Source organism: Oryzias latipes, chromosome 12, assembly GCF_002234675.1.
Source record: "Oryzias latipes chromosome 12, ASM223467v1".
Lineage (NCBI taxonomy): Eukaryota > Metazoa > Chordata > Actinopteri > Beloniformes > Adrianichthyidae > Oryzias > Oryzias latipes.
Genome location: NC_019870.2, coordinates 5,842,101 through 5,868,808, shown reverse-complemented (window position 1 = coordinate 5,868,808; position 26,708 = coordinate 5,842,101). Strand labels below are relative to the sequence as shown.

Below are 26,708 nucleotides of genomic sequence, written 5' to 3'. Positions count from 1 at the left end.
CGTTAACCAGGGTAATTAGCTCTAAAAACAATGTTAACCTATGGGACACAGGTAAATGGTAACAGTTATAAACCATAAGAAACTATGTGGGTCTTAGTTCTGCTTTTGGGTTTGTAGTGAGGATTTTACCTGCCTTTTTGATTTGATTGTAACCCCAAAGGGAAGTTTTTGGCTCCGCCCCAATATGTCTGTTTACCTGCACTGCCTTTCCTTACAAGGTGACTAATTAATACCATTTAAAAAAAAGGTGTAAAACCTCTAACTTGATTATAGAACGGGAACGGACATGAGGAAAAAAAGGGAATTGAAAGAGTGAAGCTGGAGTCACAACCACTTTTCCTGCTCAAGTGTGGACGAGGAGACACTTTCGATTGAGGTTTTTCTCAGCAACTGGGACTTAACTTTCCATTCTCCGCTGCCTTTTCAACCTGACATCATTTATTTCTGTTCCAATGTGCGGAAATGCCAGTAAGGGTGTTTTTAACAGAAGATCAGTATAAAAAAAGGTAGGCAGCTGAGATAAGAAGGGAAATGCAGAACAAAAGAGGATACAGGAGCAGAAAGATTATGAAAGTGTCAAAGCGACATCCTGCAGCTTGTGAGCAGCAAAGATCTGCTCAAGGACCCTCTGCAACACAAATGTGAACACGCTAAAAGGTCAGCTTAAAGCTCAGCGGCCACTCAGTGACACGGTTGGAGGAGCCCCCCTTTGAAGGGGCCGGAAATCCCCCATCCTGCTGTGGCTAAAAGCTGGCCTTCAATTAAAGTGGCCGGAGTGAATGGAGCATCCCACATTTCACTGGCTTTGTACACCAATGTGTGCTCTAAAACAGAGCAGGTCAGAGTGCCTCTGAGCAGTACTTTGTTTTCCATTTTAGTTCCTTTCGCAGACAAAAACATCGAACGACACTCTTCAGAAAGCACTTTTTCCAACTGATTGAGGCTTCCACCTGTCATCAACGCTTTAGCAAAGATGCTTCTATGTTGACTGGCAGTGATAGAAAAATACATTCTTTGAAACATCTGGTGAGGAGAAAAGACAAGCAGGCAAACCAAATCAAAAGAAAAATCAACTCACGGATTTTCTCTCAGCCTTGAGCTCCTGCAGGTAGCGCGTCAAATCGGTGATGATCTGAGAAGTTAGGTTCTCTGCTATGACCTCGTGTTGACCCGCATAGTCGTTGAGTTCATTTAGTGATGTTAGAAAGGCTCGACAGAACGTGTACCTGAAGGGACGAAAAGCAGCAGAGTCACAAAAACATGGAGGACAGACCTCTTGAGTCCAACAGTGGTGTGGCTTTACCATCACACAAATGAGTCTTTCTATTGAGTTATTTTCTAAAACAAATTCTGTGGAGTATTTCATAAGGTATAAAAATATAAAGACACATTTATAGAGTTGTCAGAAAATAAAAAGTTTCATTTAGAACTTTGTTCTTTAATTTCATCTTCCACATCTTTAATCAGTGTGGACTTCGGAAAAACCTTTTTTATTAGTTTCCTTAAAGGAGGTGAAAGATTGTGTCAGACGGTCATTATTTTCCAACAGAAATCCCCAAAAAGCTTTAGTTTAAGAACTTTGTCGTGAAACAAAGCTTTATTTTAATGGACACCCTAATATGGCTGTAAAATAACCGTATAGGGCCACTGAAATCTGTGACTAGTAAGTGATAAAACCTTTTCTTAAAATTCCTGCTATATATTGGCCACATTTTGACACCATATCCTTTTGTGTCTCTGAGAAGCTGTTCTGGACAGAAACTAGTTTAGTCTGGGGAAGAAAGATCACCAACACCTCTTCACCTTGAGGATGAAAAAGTCACTTTTTTCATGATGAACTTCTGTCACTGCACCTGCTGCAGCATGGTCTAGTAGAAAAACCAACCTGTGTCAGACCGGAAGTGCTGCAGAAGATTGTGTGTAAAAAAAAAACGAAAAATACTTTCGAACATCTACAGGAAGTTTGGTCTCCAAATTCTTTGGATGAAGAACTTTCATCCAAAACCAAATATCATTTTGTCTCCTCCTACTTTACATGAACATGAAACAAAATGAGTAAATTTAATCTAATCTAACAAAAAAAACACACAAACCATTGCTTCAGATTTGTACTAGAACCAACAACTACACAAAGATAAACTACATTTACTTGAGCTCAAACATTAAGAAACTATAAGCATGCTTTGAATAATAAATAACTACATAAATGCTAAAATAAAACCCACATCAATATTTGGCTAAATAAGGTTATTACCAGGTGAGAAGGTCAGTTGGAAATCCACACAAAACTAAATCTCCAAAATATCAGAAGTCATTACGTCTGGTGAAATATTGGGCTTCAGGAAACAAACTCAAACAAATATAGAAGAGAAGAAGTTATCTAGATTTGTGATTCACCAATCAGGTCACCAATATCATCATTTTCTTTTGTTGGAAATGTCCTGATTCTGGCCTATTTAAGTCTCACGTGTATCTAATTTCAGTCTTCCAATAATCTTTCCACATTATCCCATAATATTTTCTCACTAACTTGGTTGTTTCTCATTATGCGGTTGGTTTTAACTGGCAGTTCTCTTGTTAGAAATGTGCTTTTGAACATTTATCCAGGTGCGAATCATTCAAACACCTCCAAAGGGTCTGTTTTTTCTAAGTGGGGCAAAAAAAGTCTTTAGTCAGCCCCTAATTGTGCAAGTTCTCCTACTTCAAAAGCTGAGAGTGGCCTGTAATTTTTATCATAGGTATCCCTCAACTATGAGAGAAGAAATGAGAAAAAAATCCAGAAAATAACATTGTCTGGTTTTTTAGTGGCAGAACTTGCACAATTGGTGGCTGACTAAATATGTTTTTGCCCCACTGTAGGTGCAAAAGCAGGTGTTGTTTTCATTTTCTTTTTTGACAATTGTCTAAATAGATTTTTAGTTGTCTTTAAAGATGTGCAGCAGGGTCCATTTTTTTATTTGTGCAAACTTTATTGAAAGTATTCTGAAAAGTTATAGATAGGAATTGGAGAAAACTGCAGATAACTTACTTGCTCTCCTCTTCTTCTTTTGAGTTCTTCTTGGGCTGATATTTTTTTGAAAGATTCCTGTAAGAACATAGAGTTCAGACTTGTCAGACACGTCTCACTGTATTCTCAAAAAGAAGCTAGTCTGCAGTCCATTCCCAAAACGTTTCCCTGACTCTGCTGCTGTGGACCAGCCAAAGGATCCGGTCCACCGTGCAATCCTGCAGATTGCTTTCAGCTCCTGCAACTGCATCCCCGTCCCTCTCTTTGTCTCGTTAATCATTGCCGCAGCAGGACGAATGCCGAGCAAGCAGCAGAAACAAGCACATTTTCTAAGAGCAGCCTTTGTCCTTGTCTTGACCGTTGCTGTAGGTTAGTGGACGGTGATGCAGAAACAAAGCAGAATGTGACATAAACAGTGTGTGTGCTGACACAGGAAATGTGTTACTGTGCCAGCTGCTATGAATGGCTAGCAGTGGATTAAGCTGTTAAATGTGCCTCACTTCAGCTAGCAACAGAACATAAAGATGGAAGACACATCTTTAAAACTGAATAAGACATTCAACCCTATGCTCTTATCAAGCCTTGGTCCAGAGCATTTGTTCAGGAGGTTGACCCGTTCGGGTGGTGCGAGTTTTTGGGTTGCCTGGACCCGTGGAGGAGGAGCGACTGTATCTTGAGGGAAGCATGAGTGTGTTTCCAGTTGCTTAAGGCTGGTACAGACTCCTTAAGGGATGTCATGAAATTGCAACATAGGATTGTTGCGTGTGTGGTAGGTGTACTGCTATTTCGTGCAGGTCTTTTTTTATTTTTACCCTCGGATAACTCATATCTAGCCGTAATGGCAGTTGTGACTGAGGTTTAAAGAGTGCATGAAATAACACAAAGAACTGACATAGAAATTCTAAATAAGTTGAATAATATAAAAAAAAGCTATAAAAGATTTCAAATATTTGGTATTATTCCACATCAATCCAGCCAACTACAATCATCTGTAATGTAATGCATTGGTTTTTAGCATCAGAGTTCAAAGAGTTTGACACACAGATGCATATTTTTATCAAAAAGCATGCTTTTTTCCTTCATAAATACTCAATGCACATGTTAGAAAGACAGTGGAAAAGTAAATCTAGGAGATTATCAGGGTCTTTGTGTGATCAGCCCCCACTCTTCAACTCCTCTGCACTGTTTAGACTGTTGCTAGGCAGATCTGTCCCTGTATCTCATACTTCACACACTATCTCTAATTATAGCACGGTTCCCATTCACCCGTGTATTCCCTCGCAGCTACATGACATCTACCAGATTGTGCTTTTGCATGCTAGTCCTGGTTAAGGTTTTGTTTTGTTTTTTGGCTGCGTCCATGGTGCCAGATAGAAGTTGTTGTCAAGATGATTAAATGTTCAAAATGTTTGCACATAGTAGGTAAAATTTGAAAAACATGAACCACTTTTTTCTACCTCACCTAGTGTCTTTTGTTAGTAGGATTTTATTCCCGTTTTATTGTGGATTATGGCAGACTGGCACTGGGGGAGGAGGCAACATTAATGCCCGGCATAGACTAGACTGAAGCATTGTGCTTGTTTACACCAATGCAGAGAAGAGGATTATTCATGGATTACTTCCAGAGTGTGGATGGCATAGGGACAGAAAGAGGTAAAACCTCTGATATTGGTAAGTTAAATTGGTTTCTGCAGCTAAAAACTCAACAAACTCACTCAGCTGCTGATCCATGTTCAGTTCTGGATGACCCGACTGCTGACAGTGTTTTCTTATTTTTATGGCTTTCCTTTCTAAAAGGTTCAATCTACAATGCAATAATTTATTGTTTTCCCAAAACAGCCATACTGTTGAATGATGAAGCCAATAATTGGTCCTTTTAGTATTTAAAATTAAAAGTTCAGTGAGATATACAGATTGTGAAGGACTGCGTGTAATGTTTGTCATTTAACCAACATTCCTTTTAGATAAATCCATTTTCTTCTTTAAAATAACATTGTCCAAACTAGCTGGACAAATCTGCCTGACAACAGACAAATCACAGACAGATCGGAGACAATTCCATTGGTCTTAAAGCTAAGAGCTTTGTGTATTTCTGGTGTGATGTGGCCAATACATTTACCTAGATCTAATGAGCTAAATTGATTAAAACGGATGACTAGTCCTGAGGTTTAGTTAAGTGGAACCCAGAGGCTTCAGCTTGTGGATGTTTTGCTTCATTTTGGGCTGTTTTACTGTTTAAATGGTCTTTGGACAACAAACGATCTGTTCAGATATAATACTGTTGATAAAACAGGATAAAAAAGCACAGTCTTTCTACAATCCAGCTGTGTGACAGGCTGAAAGTTTGTGTGATTAGAGCAGGCATTGCACATTGCACAGTCCTAGTATGTCAAGCTGACCCAGTTCTCCAACAGAGGGGAGATTTGGTCCTCAGAAGACCTGCTAGTGGATTTTTTAAAATAAATTCTAGGATGGTTTTTGCTCACTTTGAAGTATGGGGTAGGAGGTTAATGCTTAAGGAATTAACCATATTGGGCATCCTCTTTGCATGGGGAAGATGGCAGATTTAGGGGGGTATATCCCCTGCTGTGCGGGCTGAGCTTCAGCGATGGTACAGGCTGCCTGTGTTCCCATCACGGCTTTTAAAAATCAGCATCTGTATCACAACAGTCTGTGGGGAGGTCGGGCAAGGAGGCGGAGCTAACACTTGCAGTCAGAGGGATATAAAAAAAAAATCTGGGTCAGACCTTGAGTTGATTCAGCGGATACCTTGCTGTCTCTATGGAAACACATGCTCCACCCCCCTCCTACCACCAGCACCACCACCACAAACCTGACTTCCTTTGCTTAAAGCTGAGGCCAGCAGCAAACAGACTGAAGAGTAAAAGGAGGAAACAAAAAGGTAGAAGAGCAAAGATTCCTCATGCTGCTCGTCTCAACACCTACGTTCATGCTGGAAAAAAAATCTCCTCAATGGCATCAATGCAACTCAAACAAAGAACACTTTTTTTGCACCATTTGGCAACTGGTTTCAAATTTTAAAAGGCTGTCCACTAACCACCACCGTTAACCTTGCCGAGGTGAAAAAAGCTGACTAAATGGAAGAAAGGACCACAAAGTCACTTCACATCAATCACTAAAATGCACAGATAAGAGCAGAGGAGACCTCTTTCCAAATTTCTTGGACTTTTTTTCAATCTATTAGTCAACAACATAGGCATAATAGGAGAGTGAACGTATACGTTTGCTTTCCCACACTTCTTTTACTACACTAGACATTAGAGCCTTTAAATGTGAAGTTTTAAAATGTGTAGTGTAGTGTATGCAGAAACCGATTTATGTCTATGCATGATTAAGAGTAATTATAATGGTATCATTTCCATGTGTATGTGGATGTATTTATAAGGATATAGATCTCTTTTACTTTAATTTTTTTATTTGCTAATCAAATCATGACTAGTCATCTCAATTTTGATACATCTATGTTTAGCTGTATACGTCTTTTTGTTTTGATTGCTCGCTATTCCAATTAGGATTGCAGATTTATATGCAATTTTAAAATTTTGCTCCAAAGTAAAACTTTTTCTTTTGCAGCAAACACTTTTCTTTGCATTAAAATAAAACCACAACGTTGGGAAGTTCTTCTCTTACTGAAATTCATTTTGAAACAAATTCCTTTTTTTCCTAAATAAATTCTTGACTCTCCTCTCCTTTATCCAGCACACTAAGCTTTTAACTTGATTGCATAAAACCTGGTTGAATCAATAGTTTATTTGATGATTCGTGATTTTCTGTGTTTGGATTTTCTGTTGGTTATTTCTACTTAAAATAAAACTTCATTTACAAGCTAATCTGTTACCAACCCTGCAGCCATCGCGGAAACCTCAAACCCAAAGTTGTCCATAGTGTTAGTTACCCTTTCTTAAGTCGTTTTAAACTGACAGGAAATGAGGAGTGTGCAACGGAAAAAAGGCACAAAGAAACAAAATCAAACAGTAGTTCCCCTGACATTGTGTGTGCAGCTTTTACACAACAAGCTTTATAAAGAAGCTGAAAAAGATTTGAATAATTGATTTGTTTTTCTAGCCATTAAGGTTAATGACATGTTTGCAGCACTGGAGATAAAAACATTGAAAGCTGGATGATCTCCACTGTTGCTAGTTGTTGACCTCAGTTCACTGTTCACTGATTAGATGTCACATTTATTGTGTAAGTAGACTAAACTATCACTGATCCGCTTCTGGTAGAATTCCAAACCGTCTGATGCAAAATCAAACTCATATAATTATTTGTGTGTCTCAAATACTCATGTGCTGCCTCCCATGTCAAGCTTCTATTTGGAGGATCCCCGTCCATAGAGAGGTCAGGGATCAGGGTGAGCCGCACAATGATCTGGTAAAAAGGAATGGAAGGAAAAACATTCAGGCTGCAAATCTACAGACGGCTCACATGTCGGCACTCACCTAATTTGTTTTGCATAGCTGATTTCAATCTCTGATCGCTCCTTGACAAATTTGGTGTACTTATCCACATATTCGATCCCCCACTGCGTATGCTTCTCCAAGTTGTCAAATTGATCCTGCAGAGAAGAAGAGGACACAGTTGTTATGTCATTGGAGGACCAGCGATCTTTTACCGTTTCCAAAACAGACAAAATGAAGAGGAAAGGACAAAATACAGCGTAGTAGGACATAGTTAAAATCTCCATATGTGGAAGTTGTTCTTATAACAAGGTGACTCATGTTTCTTTTACTTAGCTATTGAGATCTTTTTTAATATTAATAATAAATATATATATAACCTGATTATCAGTTATGTTGTTATTGATCAGCCAAATTCCACCTGTACATCACTTGAAGTAAAACTGTCAAAATACAACTTTGTCAGGCTTTTAAGCGCTATATAAGTATACGCCATTTACCATTTTACCCTTTAGCTTCTAGTTATAATTTCACGGAGCGGTGTGTTACACAGAAAAATTGTAAGCTCACTGCAAAGCAGGCATTAGCCTTCTGCACAGATAATCAAATGCAGCTGTTCAGGCTGAACTCATTATTCATAATTCACTCATGAATGTGGGGAAGTAGTGAGCCTGGACTTGGCTGAGGTCACAAAAAGGAGAGAAGTTCGTCTAGTCCATCATTTACCATAAGCGGCTACGGTGTTCAGATTTCTTTGCACATGGCAGCGCAGCAAATCTAACCCTCAAAAGGTTAAAAAAAAAGGGATTAAAAAGACAACCTTAGTGTAGCTCCAACAAAGGCCCATCCTCTCTTCTACCATGTCTGGCTTCTCATGCAGTCCAAATTGACACAAGGAGCTGTGAGCACAAAATGTTTGACTCTGAGCAAAGCAGGCTGTGCGATGCAGGTCCTATATCAAGCATCCTACTCCTGTGAGACACAGGAAGTGGTTGTGGCTGCAAGTAGGCTAAAAGAGCCAACAAAAGTCTGCAGCAACTCAAGCTATCGACATTTGAGTGATTCTAAAACAATAGTTTGCCTCTGAATTGTCAGGGCTGGACAGTTTATGGGAAAAACAAGTGGTAAAGCGTGCCAAAATCTGCTCTAAAATGACTCTTGGTTCACATAAACGGGGCAAACAACACGGTGGGGACTTTCCAGTCCTCATTGTAAGTCAACTTCAATGAGAAACTGCTCATCAAGAAGCCAATCAACAGGCGAATGACGAGATAAAAGGCAAACAATTAGACGTTCCACTGAAATAATGAGGCATGTCCTCCGCTTCATCACTCATTGCTGCCCCACCACCATCACTTTTCTTTCACCCACATCTACTGTTGTCCTTCCTCCCACCTCGATTTCGTGACGAACAGCATGCATATTTCCAGTCTAATATGCCGTCAGACATCATTCACTTCATTGCAAGCTTGAGGCAAAAAGCAGCACACGTCACCACAGCTACAGCTACAGCTACATCCAGAACGTCAAGCTTTCCTCTCCTCCTTTGCACACATTTCTCAGATTACCCTCTTGTGCAGGGGCAGCATCTTATCCACTGTTCCTCAGTGAAGAACGAATTCCCTTTGAGACATCCAAATCTGGAAAAGATCCATTCAACTTCCAAACGGTCGCAGCGAAAAAGCGTTGCTCAAATCAGGAGCGTTTATCCACCAGACCTTGAAGTATCCAAAGTGAACCCGAAGTGTAGCAAGTGAGGATCAGCATGAGCTTGGTGTGGAAACAATGTCAGCTGACCTCACTCCCACTTCCAAACAAAAGGAAGCGAGAAATTCCCGAATTTATGGAAAAAGCAAGATCCAAAAAGGAAGGAAGGGAGGGGGGAGAGATGCTGCTCGCTGAACGGCGTTCTCTAAATATGAGGTCACGCTTGCCCACAGCAGTCAGGCTTAATGCTCCATCAGGCGTAAGGTGAAATAAAGTGGGATGGGAGAGGAGGACAGGGAGGGAGGGCAGACAAACAAAGGGAGGGGGCTTGAAAGGAATAGAAATGACTAAAGAGGCGGGATTATTTGAGATGGGATTACAAAAAGACGGGGGCTACTGGGTTCTTGTTGGTGTAAAGATGTAATCAACTGAACAAAAAATACCAAACAATGGGTTCATGCTGAGTCACAATGATGCCTTTATGAGAAAATGGAAAAGCCATTAATAAAGCAACTTCCAAACTGAAACACAAACAGCATCTTAATAAATTATGAGCTCCATGGAGAAAGCAATCATGGAACAGAACTGAAAGAGGGGAGTCCGACCTTTGCTTTCCTATCATATCAGCCTAATGCCATTCCGGAAGGTAAAGCAAAGCCATTCTTTTATGACCACAAAGTGCAGATTCGCTGACAAAAATCCATGAGCGTAACTAAATAAAGAAGATGGGCTCGGCCAAATTTAATTAAAACCGAATTTCCTAGTGTTTGATGTGGTTAATGAGCAATTTCTGTTTCCAAGTGAGTCAGACAGTGATAGCATGTTTGCTCCACATTTTGTCTTCTTCTAGATTTTATTCATATAGAATGAACTTAAAGACTTACTCTAGTGAAAATTGTGCTCTAGATGTTTTTGTGGCATTTTTCTGATAATTTAGCCTGATATTGCATTTCTGTGAGAAAGCTTGTAGATGTGATGTAGAAGCTAATACAGCCAGCCACAAGCTCCCTGCTCTTCCTCATTCTGATGCATTCACTGAAGACAAATAGATCCATGTACGTCTTTTTTATCGTCGTTCAAACTGACATCTGTACGGCTTCATAGCTCCAATATTGCTCGCCATTTTTGTAGCATCGGCAATGTTAGGTTAGGGGGGTCAGGGGCTGTATGCTAGCAGGAGAGGGTGTAAACAAATGGATTATGGGAAGTAGGGGCAGGCTTACCAACAGTCCCATTGGTGTGGACAAATTTTTAATGAACTACTGCCGCTCTGCAGAATCTATGCCCTAGAAAACAACACAGGTTTTCTTATTTTGTCCAAGAACACCATAATTATAATTAAAAGACCACTGGGAATGCTTTTACAGTAGATCTAGTAATGATTGGAGTAGAACTTGGAGCATGGAGCTGCAGAGACTAGAACTATTTATTATCTTTTGAGATAGCTGAAAGGTTTTTATGTCATAAAGGATAGAAAATGTGTCTAAAACTATCCACTTCAGAACTATTTTTGCAGTTCTGAACAAACTCAAGGTACAAGGAGAAATGGTAAACATAATGAGACATTTTCAAACCATATCTGATGTAAGACTACGTTTAAATACTTGCCCAATACCATATATTAGTAAGTAAACCTGTTTGTTCATTTATCAAAAATAATCAGATATTCATGGATCACTGAACATAAGAGGGAAGTTCAGTTCAATTCAACTGAATTTAATCCACTCAAGGCTCAGAGTTCACTTTAAAAATTACAAAAGGTGCTGTTAATGGTAATCAATAGAATCAAATAAGGTCCAGGTTTTGGTTCTCGTTAACTGCTGTAAACGGGTTGTGTATATATATTTTTCCAAGAACGACAAGTAAATGTAGGTGACGCAGATAAACTTTTAGTAGCCAAAATACCATAGACCAGAGGTGGGCACTGAGGGCCGCATTCCTGCATGTTTTCCAGCATACCCTGCTCTGGCATGTTCTAATTGGCTGGACACACCTGAACCAGGTAATCAGCCATGAGTAGGGCAAGATTATTGGCTGGACACACCTGAACCAGGTAATCAGCCATGAGTAGGGCAAGACTATCTGGAAATCATGCAGACACACCGGCCCTCGAGGCCTGGAATTGCCCACCCCTGCCATAGACAATAAACAGCCATTACTCAGTCATTATAATAGTCGGAATGGTAAATGGCATATACTTATATAGCGCTTTTCTACCTACAAAGCCCAAAGCGCTTTCCAGTCACAGACCCATTCACCCAGTCACACACACATTCACACACACATTCACACACTGGTATGTGGCTCCGCTGCCGAACACTGGCGCCAGCCTTCCACCAGAGGCAAGGTGGGGTTCAGTGTCTTGCCCAAGGACACATCGACTCATGGGCGTGCAAGGCGGGAATCAAACCTGCAATCTTACGATCATGGGCCGACCACCCTACCGCTGCACCACGGCCGCCCCATAACATTGCTACTCCTGCTAGTTTCATGCATGATACGTCCGTATCATGAAAAAATAGTAACTGAAATTACTTAATTTGTATATATAAAAAAAAAAAGAAATCACTTAATTTGGTTGGAGCCGAAAGTAAACAATTTTGTCTGGTGACGTCACACTCACTGGGGCCAGTTCTAATACAAAGTCAATGGCAGAAGTCTACCGCATTTACAATCATCGTGGCTGTATGGTCAAAGTAGAACTACAGCGGATCTTTACAGCCTATTGACAGAAATGTATATACCAGGGGTGTCAAACATGCGGCCCGCCAAGTGGTTAAGTCTGGCCCACACATGAAGAGTAAAAATCATAAGGATGTTTAAAAAAGAAAGCAAGTTTCTAGTCCATTCCTATGGCGAGTTATGATTTTTTAAAGAAATAACCGAAATGCGCAATTCCGCCACTAGGGTGAGCAAAGGAAAGGCAAAACAGGTGAAAAAGCATATCTCTGCATGTGCCAAAAGCGAAACCTAACAGCTCTGTGTCTTGGTAAGATGCACTTCGGTTCCCTATGACCCTTACCACTGCTATTTTGCTTTAAGGATGACCAGTAGTGACACCCTAATGACCAAAATGTTGTCAAAAAGAAGCTTTCCAGGAAAAATGCACAGAGTTTAATTTGTTCACAGAGCTGAATGCAAGACCTGCATGCTTGGTATGTCATCAACAGGTTGCAGTGCTCAAAGAATATAACATTCAACACCACTAATAGACTTACCATAAAGAAAAGTTTCTGGATTGCTTCAGTGTCAGATGTAAAATATTCAGTATGTATAAAATTAAATAGACCAACTTTTTTTAAATTGAAATTAATTTTATTCGAGATCCATTGGCCCCAAGTGATTAGGATACTATGTTGGTTGAGGCATTTTTTCAAATTGAGTAAAAAAACTAAAACAAAGCTGTTATTTTGCTTTTACGTTACTAGTCCGGCCCACTTGAGATCAGACGGGCTGAATGTGGCCCCTGAACCAAATTGAGTTTGACACCCCTGGTATATACTGACTGACAGTGATACTAATATACATATTCTACAGATACTGGCATGCATTTCTACATTTTCTTTTAGATATATAGCACTATGGCTGTCTAAAATGACTATTATTTTCTTTGGCTTGAGCCTATAAATCCCAATGTTCCGCCTGCTTTGTTCAGCTAGCTTAAAAAGTTGTGAGTCTTGTGATCAAACTAGGACACAGGCTCCACCAACATCCTCCTCTCAAAGCCTTTGAACTCCTTGTACTGTCCTTGACTCACTCCCAGGTTTGGTCTGGGGCGTCTGACACCTGACCCTGTTCCTGGGATCCCTTCAGGATATGAACCAGGCCCACTGTACTTGTTATTTCAGACAACACTCCCACTCATTGCAATGCTTGTACTATTATTGTACTTCATTAAAGTAAAATAAATACAGCAATGCACCCACCTATTTCATATTATTTGGGAAACTGGTTCAAAGCAGAGAACAAAGAAGACAGTCAAATGTTGCTAAATATATGTCGTTGCCTACAAGCGGCAAGAAAACAAACACATTCCTGTGTGACGATCAACCTTCTGGTCTGCAAAACCCCTCTTAAGTAAGGCTGAGGATTACAGAACAGGTTTATGCTTGAGACTAGCAGTTAATCTGAACTAATGCACATATTTAGCAACCACTTCAGACCAAATCCCTCAATTGCATCCTGTACACAGAGACCAATGACACACATTCTGGTTGCTTTTGTCGCAATTCCAAAAAGAAAAACTAGAAGTGTAGGCAGAACTGTACCACACACAAATACTGTAGTTTTATGCAGGTCATTCAGCATGAAACTAAAAAGAAAATCCTGCAGGGTGTGGATGACAGAAGCAAACAAACAAAATACGTTGGATTTTTGTTATTGCTTTAGGGGTTAAAAAAAGCACTTTAAACAATTTAAGACATTTGATTTTAATAAATACATTTTCTAAATATATGAACAAAACAACTATGATTTGAAATTTGCTTTTTATATTTGAATTTTAAAAATGATTTACTAACATAATGCAAAGCTAAAGAAGATACCTAGAATTCAACAACAGTGAAAGATCTGTTCTGACTGGAACATTTTGGGGGGGGGGGGGGGGGGGGGGAATTTCCATTTTAAAAAGGTCTCTTTATTGCTATGGTGATCACAGATAGAGATAAGCTCATGAGGGGGGAAATGTTTTTTATATATATTTCGAACAAATCTACAATTGCATAAAGCAAAAAATAGAACAAAAGTACAAATACATCCAACTATCTTTGTAAATAACTAACTAAATGCTAATGTTACTGTTTCTTTTATTTATCACAAAATATTATTTCCTAGAAAAAGATAGAATAAAGATGCTGATGAAGAATGCAACAGCAGGATTCTTTGTTTCAAACTAAAATCGAGTTTCCAAACTTAGGGTCGTCCTTTCACTTTGTCAGTGAATGGTGGTTTAGACAAAACCCCACCACTGTCAGGAAGTATGCTGTATCTAGAAGAAAGAGAGTGAGGGGGGGGCACAGTAAAAGAGACAGATGTTCAAATGGTGGGAGGACAATGGAAGATTAGTGATCCAATGTGGCGACCAAGAAAAAACAGGTTTGTGGGTTTCACATCACACTCAAAGCATCAACAGATATGTAAAACAATAGAATTTTAGCATCCGATCAATCAAAGATACAAATAGTTTGATGCTTGAGCAGAGCCACTGGGATCGACTGTCATTCATGAGTTGATCCCTGCAGCCAAGTGCTGTCCTGCAGCCCTGTGGGCGTCCTGCGGCAAGAACAAATATTTGGTGGAGATGCCAAACCCCCTCTCAAACACACTCCAGGCTTTGTCCAAGAAAGTGGGGTGGAACAATGGCTCTTTAGCCGCGTGGAACCCCCAGTGTCGGAGGAGTCACAGGAATAAAAAATCATGTGCTGCACCACAGAACAGCTGCATTTGCTGAATTCAGTTATTAAAGGCTAAGAAACGTTTCATAACTCACTGCACAACAACAAACGATCATTTAAGCAAATTATCTCTCCATGCTTTTATTTCAATTTCATCCTGTTTTTTAATCAAATCTGGATTCTTCTTCCTCTTCAAAAGAACCCAGCAGTTATGAACACAGAAATGTGCACGAAGGAAACTTCTATCAACGACAGTAGATGTATGTCAAAAAACGAGAACAGCTGTTGAGAGCCGTGTTTGACCTCAAGAGCCAAAACTCCTGTTGCATGCCGAGAAGACATTTATAGAAATAACAAAAGGGGCCGTCTGAGCTGTAAGAGAGCAGGCGTACGTGTTGATATTTTTTTGTGGAGCACGTATCACATTCCCTGTGTAAACTTTCTACATTGTTCCTGGTAGCTTTTTAGTAATGCTAAAAATGCTTACTGCAGCTTATTTATTTATATTTGTCCTTTTTTTTTAACATGTATAGGTTATAAGGTTTATTTTCCTATGTCGGTTTTTGGAAAGCAGTTTGAGATGTGAATATGATAAAAGTTTTATTTTTTATTGCTCTTTATTTTGTTTATTTTTATCTCAAGTGAAAGATTTCTTAGATAAAACGCTCCTGCAAATAGGTCAAAGGAAATTACAACCTTTGACCAGTAATTCACTGGGACTTGAAAAAAACTGTCAGCACTAGGGTTGGGCGATGTCCCTTAAATTGGCCGTTGACGATGTTTGCTGTTTGCTGTCAACCATCGGGATGGACGATGACATGGCATCTTGATGGTGGTCTCTCCATCGGGATGTCAGTCACCCATCACGATGGACGATGTGTCCATCGGCACAACCCTAGTCAGCACATTCAAAAGAAATCAAAAAGAAACAAAATGTTCTACTTTTCTATAAAATTTAGCTCTTTAGAAGTTATTTTTTAGTTTTTTTTACTTTGTTTTACTGCCCTTTCGCTGTGATTTCTGCCACAAATACTGTAATACTGAACTCCAATCATAATGATTTGGTAAATATTTTTAGTATAAAAGAGTTGGACTAAATCGATGAATACTTTCTGCCTCTGCTCACTTACAGCACTGGTTGTCTTTATCTGCAACAGTCCATACACGTACTCTTCAAACGGGGTCGGCGACTGCTCCTCTTCTTTTCGCGCTTCCTTATCACTTTTCACAGAAAGAGAGTTATCCCGGAAAACAAAAAAATCGCTTTTTCTTCTAAGCATTACCGCAGTTCTGAAGGAATTAAAAAGAAGGGAAAAACAAAATAAAACCCTGAACAAACCTAATCCAGGTCACCAGGACAACAACGCAAGAAACTGTTGATCGAGCAAATTATGTCTAAACTAAAGTGCAGTTAAAGGAAAATAAAGAATAAATCAGAAAACATAAGCGTTTCGTGAGAAGCCTCAAGTACTACGACAGAAGGAACCGAAATGGCGTAGCGAGTACAGAACATGATTAAATGAGGCTGTTATTAATCTGATTACTGAAGCTCCCCCGTGTGCACCTTTAACACCCATTAGCCTGCTCTGTGCGCTAATCCTAGCAAGCTAGCAAACACACAACAGCCATTGTTCCCACTGAGCTGTTTTTGTTCTTTTCTGAAATAACAGGCCATTAAATTCTTATATAATGCATTATCTGGAACAAAAGAAACTTTGAACTCAAGAAAAAGACTAAAATAAAGAAAAACAATCACGTTACAAATATTAGAAAACTTTAAGCTCTGTGTATTTATATATTTGGTTGGAATCATAAGTTGATAACGTCAAATGACTTGGCAGGGTAAACCAAGTAAGGTATTGATTCTGTAGCGCCTTAGTAACAACTGCCCTCACAGGTGGATACTGGCTGTCTGCAGACGAAAAATGGGCAAACTTGTACAGTTCAGGCAGGTGGCTCACATGAAATATCAAGGTTGTAGACTGCTTAGTGAGCTTGTAGAGCCAAAATGTTAACACACATTTTTTCTCCAGGTGTGCTGCAGGCACCAGATCGTAGTGAATACTTAGACGACACGCAAAGGTAAGTAAGGGGGAAGTAGATGAGACGCAGGCGTGTTGTACAATTATTTTTAACCCCCCAAATTCTGCGCACTGCGAAAGGAGCCAATGAGTGTGGTTCACGTTATAAGTGCAGGTTCCTTGCGCGCCCCTGACAGGTTTTCCCATTTTTTTGCCTGCAGACAGATCGTGTCTAGCCATAAGGGTTGTTGAGACCAATGCTTTAGTAATGACTAGAATGTGGCGTAAGACAGCGACGCCTGTATGTCATAAGTATGTGCCACTTATATTAGCCTTACGAATACTTCACTATACACGTACCACACACACCAGAACAATTGAATTCCCTATTTTTGACGAGCCCTGACACCTGCGCTCCCCTTAAAATGCGCATTTAACAGGCAGCTCCTCTTTACGACCCTCTACGGTCCCAGACAACCCAAAAACTTGCAGCACCATTCGGGTTAACCCTTGTTAAGCTACATGGGAAAATAGCTTAAGCTGACTTTAATTATAACATTTATAAATTGCAGTAAGGTGTTGGGTTAAATGTGTCTTTAACCCAACATATTGTGGAATAATGAGTATTTCCCCTCAGTTAAAAAATGTTTCTTCAATAAGATTCTTTAACAAAAGTTGACTGTAGATTATAAATCCTCTTTTTCAATCTGTTCTGAAGAGGGATGGGTCAAGAGGGCTTATAGGACCCACTGCTACAAAACCGGAGCTTTTGCCTAAATCCGAATTCTTCCCCTACCCCTCCAGCTTCTCCCTAACCCTCCAATTGTAAGGGCATATGGAGGGATTAGGGGTATCCGAAATAGTTTTTTGAATGGGCAACCCTGACAAGGGTAATCCGCGTCAAACTGTGTTGTGAAAGAGAAACGCATTTCTTTACATGGGTATCCTCTAAAGCACAGAAGTTTACATGTAAATGTAGGTAATGACCTTTTGTTCTGAAAAAAAGCACTTCTTAAAGATATAAAACTGATTTTGTTATACATTTTCCGAGCGCTGGCAGCTACTCACTAACGTGGATGACCGGTGACTTTTGATGACGTCATTGAGTGGGAGTGACGTCTGAATTAGAAGACACTATTTTTCAATACCTGTCCGTTTAGAGGGCTAAATGTAGGGATAGGGAGAAGCCTTAGGGGGCAGGGAAGAATTCGGATTCTGCCTTTATTTCATCTAGAGAAGAAAGTTATGATGTTCAAAAGCCAGGTTCATACACCTTTTTAACAAGAAGCATAATAGCAACACCCCTGTAAATTCCCTATAGTCCTTACACTGCACTTTACATTGCATTGCTTGAGCAATGAAGCAAACTTGAAACAACGGCGCAGCAAAAATTTGCTTTTGAAGTTGATTGAGGAAGATGAGATTGAAGAAGACATCTATTAGATTTCTTCCCTACTTCCCTAATTTAAACATTTAACCAATCAGCTCTTGCACGATGGATGAGGAAAAAATATATCAAACAGTTTACTGGTGGTGCCAAAACTCTAAATTTCAGGGCCTGCAGACCAACTGTCTCCTATCTACCATGAGGCACCTTCAAGTCTTCTGTCAGAAAACCCCACAAGCGTTTGTTTGGAAGCTAAAAGGGCATCTTTGGTTGTGATGAAGAGAACCATCAGTAATCACCTTTTAACAGACACAGCAGGGAACATAAAGGAGGCTAAAATGTGGAGTTAATGCTGTCTACAGTGAGCAAATCACACCCCTGCTGAGCTTCAAGCCTACACTGCTAATTCTGACTATAGTGTGTTTTTAGGCGATTTTCTTGTTGAGGCAGATTCTGCCATCAAACGTTTCCTCAAAACCTGTTCCTCTACAGAACATACAAACATCATGTTCCTCTATAAATATAGATTTCAAATGCTTTTAGCCAGTTAGATGCATTGGAGGTTATGGAATTTAGAAACAAATAACACACAAACAAGTTGCACTAGTTTATAATTATGAGTTTTATGGAGGTAAATGAGAGGGTTGGATGATGGTGTGTGTTCTGCACTGAAACCGTCCCTCTGCCTCATTTACAGTTTCTGCTTACAAATAGATCAAGGAAAGGGCTTTTTCCGTCGGTGTCATGCAAGGCGTCTCAGTGCAGCAGCTTGGCTTCAAATAACAGGAGTCAAAGGAGCTCAAAGTGAAACTTCAACTCCATCCAAATTTCTCTTTCAACACACAGAAAGGCTCAAATCTGTCTAACGAATGTAATGTTTTTACTGACAAACAAAGAACCAAATAGTCTGAATAACTTGAGACAGACATAACCATGGTCAGATTAATGAACCTGTCCTTTAAAAGTCAGCAGGTTCACCAGCAAACACTTTAAAGAACAGACCACCTGTAGTCACTATCTTCACCGGGTTTCACTGAAATATTGAGGTGATCTTCCATTTCTGGTTGCAACAGTTTCAGAGTTTTCTGGATGATACATCTTACCCCCTAGAGGCATCTTGTCTGGGTATGATGGGTAAAGATGAACCTGTTTAAAGGCAGCTTGGCACGGCACACACATTATTCATCTCACATATCCTGAGATCTGTCATGTTTAATATAGTTTGAAGTATCACAACTGTAGGCTCCGTTTTCACAGCTCACATTGAGTTGTAACATAGGACGGCAAGGTTATTGAGCTTTAAGAGGCAGAATGTGACTGACTTAAGTCGACCTTAAGAGAGGCAATGGAAAGTAAACATCATCTGATATGAAATGAATATCAGTTTGAATGAAAATATTACTGTTAGAAACTGTTTTTTTTATCACCCCTTAGTTTCTTAGTTTTCATTTCTGCCATTTTCTTAACATTTCACAGAATTAAAGTGCATATTTAAAAAATAAAAGATATTTTAGAGAAGACTTGCTTTAAAATAGCTTACAGACTTCTGTTTAATGGTGCAGCCTTTCTCTCGTAGTCTTGTACTTCGCTGTGTTCTTCAACTTTGTGGAAAATTCAAGAACGTTTTTCAATTCAATTCATTTATACTTTATTAATCCCACTGTCACTTTGATAGTCATGCCTCAATGAAAAAGAGGAATTCCTGACCATTAATCAGCTAAATAACGATAAAAAGACTAATGACAGGTTTATTGTGTTTAGTTGTCTTCTTATGATGTTTTTCTGTTGCTTTGTGAAATGTTGGATTGTTAACTTTACCTTACTAGTGTAATTGCATCCAATTTTTATCAAAGGGACTTGTACCTGTGTAGTATAGATATAAGAAGTGACCTTTAAAAAATTAAATTTAAAAAGATAAAAAATGTAGTTTGGCTTATTATAGATTAGAAAACCATTTTCTTGCTTTATTTTCTCTCATCACAAAAGGTACAACAAAACCATCAAGTTCATGCTTTCATCTTTAGCCTTCAAGCTCTTGTTTTAATTTGGCTGAGGCCATATTTAACAAATGTTCTGTCCTCAATACCAACCTATTTTTCTCCAAATAAAATAGACATATTGGCAATAACATAATATATAACAATAATGATCAAAGTATTTAATATCTAAAGGCCAATAATGAGAAGATGTCTTGTTGAAAGTTGCAATGAGGACAGATGTGGTCCCTCATTAACAGTCATAAACTTATCTTCTGTGCAAACGCCGTCATTTCCTGCAGACCTGATCACACCGACAGCATGTTCTGCAACAATGCAGCAATTAGAGCGCAGAGGGAGACAGAGCTAAGGTAACATTGTGCAAACACTCCAGAGACTTAGGGCCGACGCTAGAACAATTTCCTGAGTCAAACGAAGATTAGGGGGCTGCCTCCAAATACAGCAAAGGCTCTGAATGATTCAAGACTGCAACCGACTTTGACGGGAAGGACTGAGTCACATTTAAGTTATATGATGATCCAACACTCTGACAATCCAAACAACAATGTGTTCTACCGTGAGCTAAACATACAATGGTTCTAAAGTTTGCATTTGAATGCAGATCATTCACTATTTTAGGGCTTTGAAGGTGCAGGAGCAGAAAACACGGGCCTGGGGGAGTATCTCTGAGTCAGCAGGTGTGTGGTGATTCTGACAAATTTAATGGAAGGCTCTGTTTTAGCCTGCCAAAAGGGTTCAGTCTCTGACCCCCCACTGACTTGGGCACACAGACAGGCAGAAACAAAGTAGCTCAGATTTCAGACATGGAAGTGTCCTGCATGTCAAGTGAACGGCCGTGGGGGATGAAGCTGAACCCTGTGGGGGGGAGACTGGTTCATCATAATAAACGGTGGGAGAAAATGAAGAGGAAATCTGCGTCTAACACCAGGCTCATCTCAAATCCAAATAACAGCAGAAACTTTCTGAAGTGGGAGTGGGACGGGAGGAACCAAGATGCAAACAAAAGGAATGTCTACCATAAAACAGCTTTTGGACAAACATGAAAAGAAACATTCACTCTGAACCCGTTTTATCCCCTGATTATCAATGGAGTCCTGCTGCCCGGTTCCACTCACCTTTAGCTGGTCTTTGGCTAGCGTTTCAACCCTCTCCATGATGCTTCATCAATAAGATGTGTGCAACAGGGATGTGAACTTACATCTTACAGATTTAGTAGAACTGGACATTTATGACCTTCATTCAGTTTCCAAAGGAACCACACAAGAGAAGTGAGACTTTTGGTGGTGGTGTCACCACAGCAGAGAGTAGTATCAGCTTCCATCTACAGACAAAGCAGTGGAGCAAACTCCTGGTAGTAGTTTTTAAAGTCAACACTAATGTATATATATATGTAAGAATCTCTGTTAGACAGACAGACTGGCATCTTGATGCTTGAGGTGACGTGTGGAGCTTACTGCTGTCTCCTCATTCTAGCTCTTTTCAGGGATTGTAGATAGAACTGATCCAAAGCCATGGTGGCGTTTTCTTTTTAATAATACTGCATGATAAGATAAAAGTGCCCTTTAAAAGAACAAAAACGGTCATAGTATGTTTCACCACAATCCACTTCCTTCGTGGCTTGTAAATTCAACTGTTTCAGGGTTTCTGCAGTTCATCTACAACAATTTAACACATTTCTAAATGTTTGGTCTGTACAAAAAACACCTTCTTTGACAGGTGTTAATTTTCACCGATGGAGTGACTACACTGACATAACGCCTATCTATATTTAATCAACTGCCAAATAATCTTTATGCAGAAATGTTTTTTTAACACTTCTTCATCTTCTTGACCGTTTATTCCCTTTCGGGGTCACGGGGTTGCCGGAGCCTATCCCGGCCACTTGGGCGTAGGCAAGGGATACCCTGGACTGGTCGCCAGTCTGTCGCAGGGTAGAATGTCTTCAATCACACATCCATTCACTCTCACACTCACACTCACACCTATGGACATTTTAGAGTTGCCAATTAACCTATGTAGCATGTTTTTGGACAGTGGGAGGAAGCCGGAGATCCCGGAGAAAACCCACGCATGCACGGGGAGAACATGCAAACTCCACACAGAAAGGTCCCCCGTTGATGTAGTTTATCATGTCCCCCCAGCCGGGACTTGAACCGGGGCCTTCTTGCTGTGAGGCAAGAGCGCTAACCACTGCGCCACCGTGCAGCCCATTTTTAACACTTCTGTCACTGATAATACAAGAACAGAAACATGACCAAATCAAACCTTTTTAGACAGTCTCTGTGGTGTTGCACTAAAAGCTTCTGGAGTTAGCTTTCTTTGGTTTAACATGTGGGGAATCACCGAGCACACACACAAAAAAAAACATGTCATCAAGCCATGTTTATTTCTTTGCCATGCTTGTTGTCTGGGTGTAAACACTGCAACTGTAACGTAGCAACGGTTGGTATTATTGCCCGCTCAGTTCAAATATGTCAATCTGAGGTTTTTTTTCTGTAATCAAGCGGAAACTGATCTGTTTTACTGACTTCTGAAAAAAAGCTGAGAGACCAAACCTGACACCAGGACCAGTTTGCACCACCGATGTGTTGTTGGTTAGATGTTGAGAAACTCTGTTCTGCTTTGACTTAACTCCCCTGATCTGTCATTTTTTCCTTCCTGTTTACCGCCTGTCACAAGTAGATGAGAAGAATGGTGTGGGGCATGCATCCCCATGCGTGATGGAGCATCTCTTCTTTTACAATATTTTATTTCTAGAACAGGGGTAACACTTGAGGTTTCTTTGCCCCCACTGACGGAGTATAAGAACTAGTACCTCCGCCCCCCCTGCAGTCCAAACAGGAAGTGCCCATAGATTTCTATTGAGAAATAAACAGCTATTACTCAGCCATTACATTTGTCAGAACAACAACTATTCTTGCTCTGTTACCTTTTTCCCATGTTCTTTAATGATATTTTTTCTGTACTGCCTGTTATTCAAGTTATAAATTGGCCAATCAGATGACTCAATAAAAGGAGGTAGTCTCACGTCAAGCGCTCAAAACGTTTGATTGACAGATTCTCCCAATTTCATGTAGTAAGGGTGTGGACTTCCAACAAACTCACTCATGATTGGCAAGAGTGGTTGCCGTGGAAACGAGGACTTAGACCCAGACAGAAAAGCATGTAGGAAGGGTTCTCAGCTGTGTTAAAATGAACTTTCTAACAAATAAACATTTCAACTCTATTTGATAACACCACAATCGTTGCTCTGTATTCGTCTGTGGCTCATTTGCTGCTACATTCCTACTCTGTTTACATCGGCTACGGTGGCTGTTTTGGTCCAGTTGTTCCGCTCCGGGAACGGATTGTATTCACACTGAGGACTCTCAGAGCGAACTGTAGCTCAGTCCGATTGGAAACAAACCGAGACCACCTCCAAAGATGGGTCAGAGAGCGGTTCCACTTGGGTGTATTCACACGGAAAATTTGTTCCGGATTATCAAAGGAAAAAAAACTCTGGTTCCGGTCTGAATACACCCGACGATCAAGACATTTTGCTGTGTTTCAAACACAATAAGCTGTGAGCATGTTCAGTTGCAAATGCCACCTGTTGATGATCACTGTGCTCATTGGGCGACAGTGGCTCAGGTGGTTGAGCGGGTCGTCCGATGATCGAAGGGTTGGCGGTTCGATTCCCCGCTCCCACCAGCCAAATGTTGTTGTGTCCTTGGGCAAGACACTTCACCCTCCTTGCCTCCAGTGTGGCTCCACTGGTGTGTGAATGTGTATGAATGATCCCGGTGATGGTCAGAGGGGCCGTAGGCGCGAAATGGCAGCCCGACTCTGTCAGTCTGCCCCAGGGCAGCTGTGGCTACAACCATAGCTTACCATCACCAAGTATGAATGAAGAGTGAATGAATAATGGCCACAATGTAAGCGCTTTGAGCGTCTGGAAAAGCGCAGATAAATCTAATCCATTATTATTATTATTGGGTTTTTCCAAATGCCAGAAAAGGGCAGTTAAAAAGTGTCTGGATTAGATTCAGATTGCAAGGAGGGGAAAAGCTGAGGAAGCTGAGGAATCCCTGCAAACATGTTCCAGACTCGACAGCACGTAAAGCACCTCAGGGCTGTGTTTGCTTTGCGTGATTATCAGAGCTGTTGCAACAGACGAGCCCAAAATTCTTGAGCAGATCTGGTCAGACGTTGTTCTTCTAGAATCCAGAAGGTCTAAACGCAGCTGAGCCCCTCATTCAGGTGCAAGCGTTGGCTCCATGTTTGCCTGATGCAGACCAGCAACAAGTCACCGCCTCAGGCAGCAGAACAACACAACAAATCCCAGACAGAAGGAATTCCACTCACCAGAACTGCTTATTATCAGGTCGTAAAAAAAAAATCTATTTTTGTCACCTTGCTGCTCACGTCCAGGTGAGTGCTGCACAAAATGACTGATACAGAGGAGCTTTGGTCAGATTAATGAAGGCTGGAGAGATGCGTGGAGATCAAAGCTCCTCAGATGTCAGTCAGATGAAAAATGAAATCATAGCAGAAGAATTCTGCAGTACTGCTGCTGCTCTCTAACATAGTGGACCAAACATGATTCTCAGTAAAGGTTGTAAATATTTAGCATCATTGATTGATAAAAGGATTATGAGTTAACTCCAAAATATTGTGTAAAATAATCCTAAAATGAATGTAATATTAACTAATCTAGTTGAGTGTTGGGTGAATGAGTGCACTTCCTGTAATGACAGTCCCTATGAGCGTTTTCTAACCTGCTTGTAATATCATGTTTATCACATGCTAATAACTAAGCTAGACCCGGTCCAACACGAACCTGTGTCCCCCTCTGTGGTACCGAGAAGGGGTGTGTGTGTCCGAACGGTACTGGTTAGCTGCGTTTGAATCAAACAACCGCTAATGAGCAGAGAGCTAAAAGCAGAATGATCCCCGCCGGATTTCATTACAAATTAGCTTCCCCCGTTAGGACGCTTCACGGCCGTTTTTGAGCGGCGGTTTGACCGCAAAACACGATAGAAAAATAAGGCCGCTGCGCACCAATACGGAGGAGTCTATTTATAGGCTTTTTTTTTAAAAAAAAAAGGTGTTGTTTGTTAACGGTACAAGCGCGGTGGGACTCACCCAAAGCTCCGTCCCCCAGCTCATGGTTTCAGCCTGGCGAATTAATCCACAGCTGCCTCTGCACGAGCTGCTATGAGCTCACGCGGCGGAGGAAGACGTGATTTTGTTCTCTCTCTGATGTGTGCTCGTCACCGGCTCTGTGTGGCAGGAAGAGGTGGGAAAACTAAACAAAACCCGCTCCTCCACCTTTACCAATTTCTTTATTTAAATGTTTTGGGTTTTTTTTCTTTCAGCGCCCCATCATGTCTTATAACAAGATGGCTAGGAGCTGCAGTGTAACCTTCAAACAGAAGAGTCTGGCTATATGCAGCGCGCGGGCACCCGCGTGCAGTGACAGCTGCTGGTGCGCGTGACAGTGGCGCCTCCATGGGGGGCGGGGACCCTGAGAAACTACTGGCTACCCCCCCCCCCCCCAATTTAATACATAATGTATATATATATTTAGTGATGTAGTCATTTTACAAAAGCAAATGTTGTAATATGAAATAAAATATAGATAATTCAATAATAAACTGCTAACGGTCCACTTTTTAAAACTACTATTTTATATAATGAATTTCTGAACAAAAAAGTCGAAAATTTTTAAAAGTTAACAACCATAAACTTTAAAGTTAATGACCAGAACCAAAAGTACGCACAGGAATCACTTGAAAGAGTGGAAAGAGGAAAAATTAATGATAATAATAATCATCATAAAGAAAAACTGTATGGCACAACAACAACAAAGTGTTTGATAATATTATCAATGTGAAGGGAATTTTTTTATTAAAGACTATTCTAACCTCCAAAAATGGGGGAAAGTTAAAGATTATCCATCCATCTTCTTCCGCTCATGCGGGACGGGGTCGTGGGGACTTCCCTCGCCCCGGCCACTTCCTCCAGCTCCTCTGGGGGGACCCGAGGCGTTCCCAGGCCGGCCGAGAGACGTAGTCTCTCCAGCGTGTCCTGGGTCTTCCTCCCCCCAGTGGGACATGCCCGGAACACCTCCCCAGGGAGGCGACCAGGAAGCATCCGGACCTGGTTCCTCTTGATGTGGAGAAGCAGCGGCTCTACTACAAATCCTCTCTGGGTGACCGAGCTCCTCGCCATCTCTAAGGGAGCGCCCAGCCTCCCTACAGCCACAGCTGCTAGAACAATTAGTTTGCAATATTCAAAAGTTTTGTGGATATTTTTGCCAAAAGAAGCAACAACAAGATCAAGTTCTTAAAGACCAACTCTGAATTCTTGTGTGTGTGTTTTTTAGTGGCATTATTTCTAAACTGTACGACATATAATTGCTTTTCTGAGTATTTTTTTATTTAAATTGTTGTGAAACAGCAGCAAACAAAGAAAAAATGCAGTTTGAGATGTAGAAAATACACTGGGCGGGGCACATGCTCCCCACTTGCAGACGACTACAGCAGTGTACGTGTTTTTTTCACCCGTCTGAGCTGGCGTCTGGCTCATAACTGTTTGACAGTGTTGTTCCAATATGGCTAACCATTTTTGCTGAACCAGTAATGTTAGGTTGGTTTCGGCTGCTGCGGAAAAAAAAAACACTGATAGAGGTCGGTGGAGGGGATCATTGTCTCTTTAGGACTATCCAATAAAGCCTCCATCAATGCTTCTCCCAGTGTCACTGACTGACGGGTTCTGTTTTGAAATGGAAGAG

The 26,708-nt window shown here is 40.6% G+C and overlaps 1 protein-coding gene across 29 annotated transcripts in view; it reads right to left on the bottom strand.

Annotated features, from left to right (window-relative positions):
• fnbp1 (formin binding protein 1) overlaps positions 1-25,353 on the bottom strand; it is a 59,612-nt gene extending 34,259 nt beyond the window's left edge. For 5 of the 29 annotated variants that reach the window (XM_023960977.1, XM_023960980.1, XM_023960981.1 and 2 more), the window contains exons 1-4: positions 15,659-15,993; positions 7,471-7,586; positions 3,029-3,085; positions 1,079-1,226 (exon numbers count right to left, since the gene is read on the bottom strand). In XM_023960977.1, the coding sequence (XP_023816745.1) occupies positions 1,079-1,226; positions 3,029-3,085; positions 7,471-7,586; positions 15,659-15,808 (471 nt within the window). In that variant the 5' untranslated portion in view covers positions 15,809-15,993. Of the gene's footprint in view, positions 1-1,078; positions 1,227-3,028; positions 3,086-7,470; positions 7,587-8,248; positions 8,351-15,658; positions 15,997-25,057 lie in introns of those variants that run through there. The other 24 variants (XM_023960967.1, XM_023960969.1, XM_023960965.1 and 21 more) reach the window with 17 other exon arrangements.
• Positions 25,354-26,708: the final 1,355 nt, after the last annotated feature.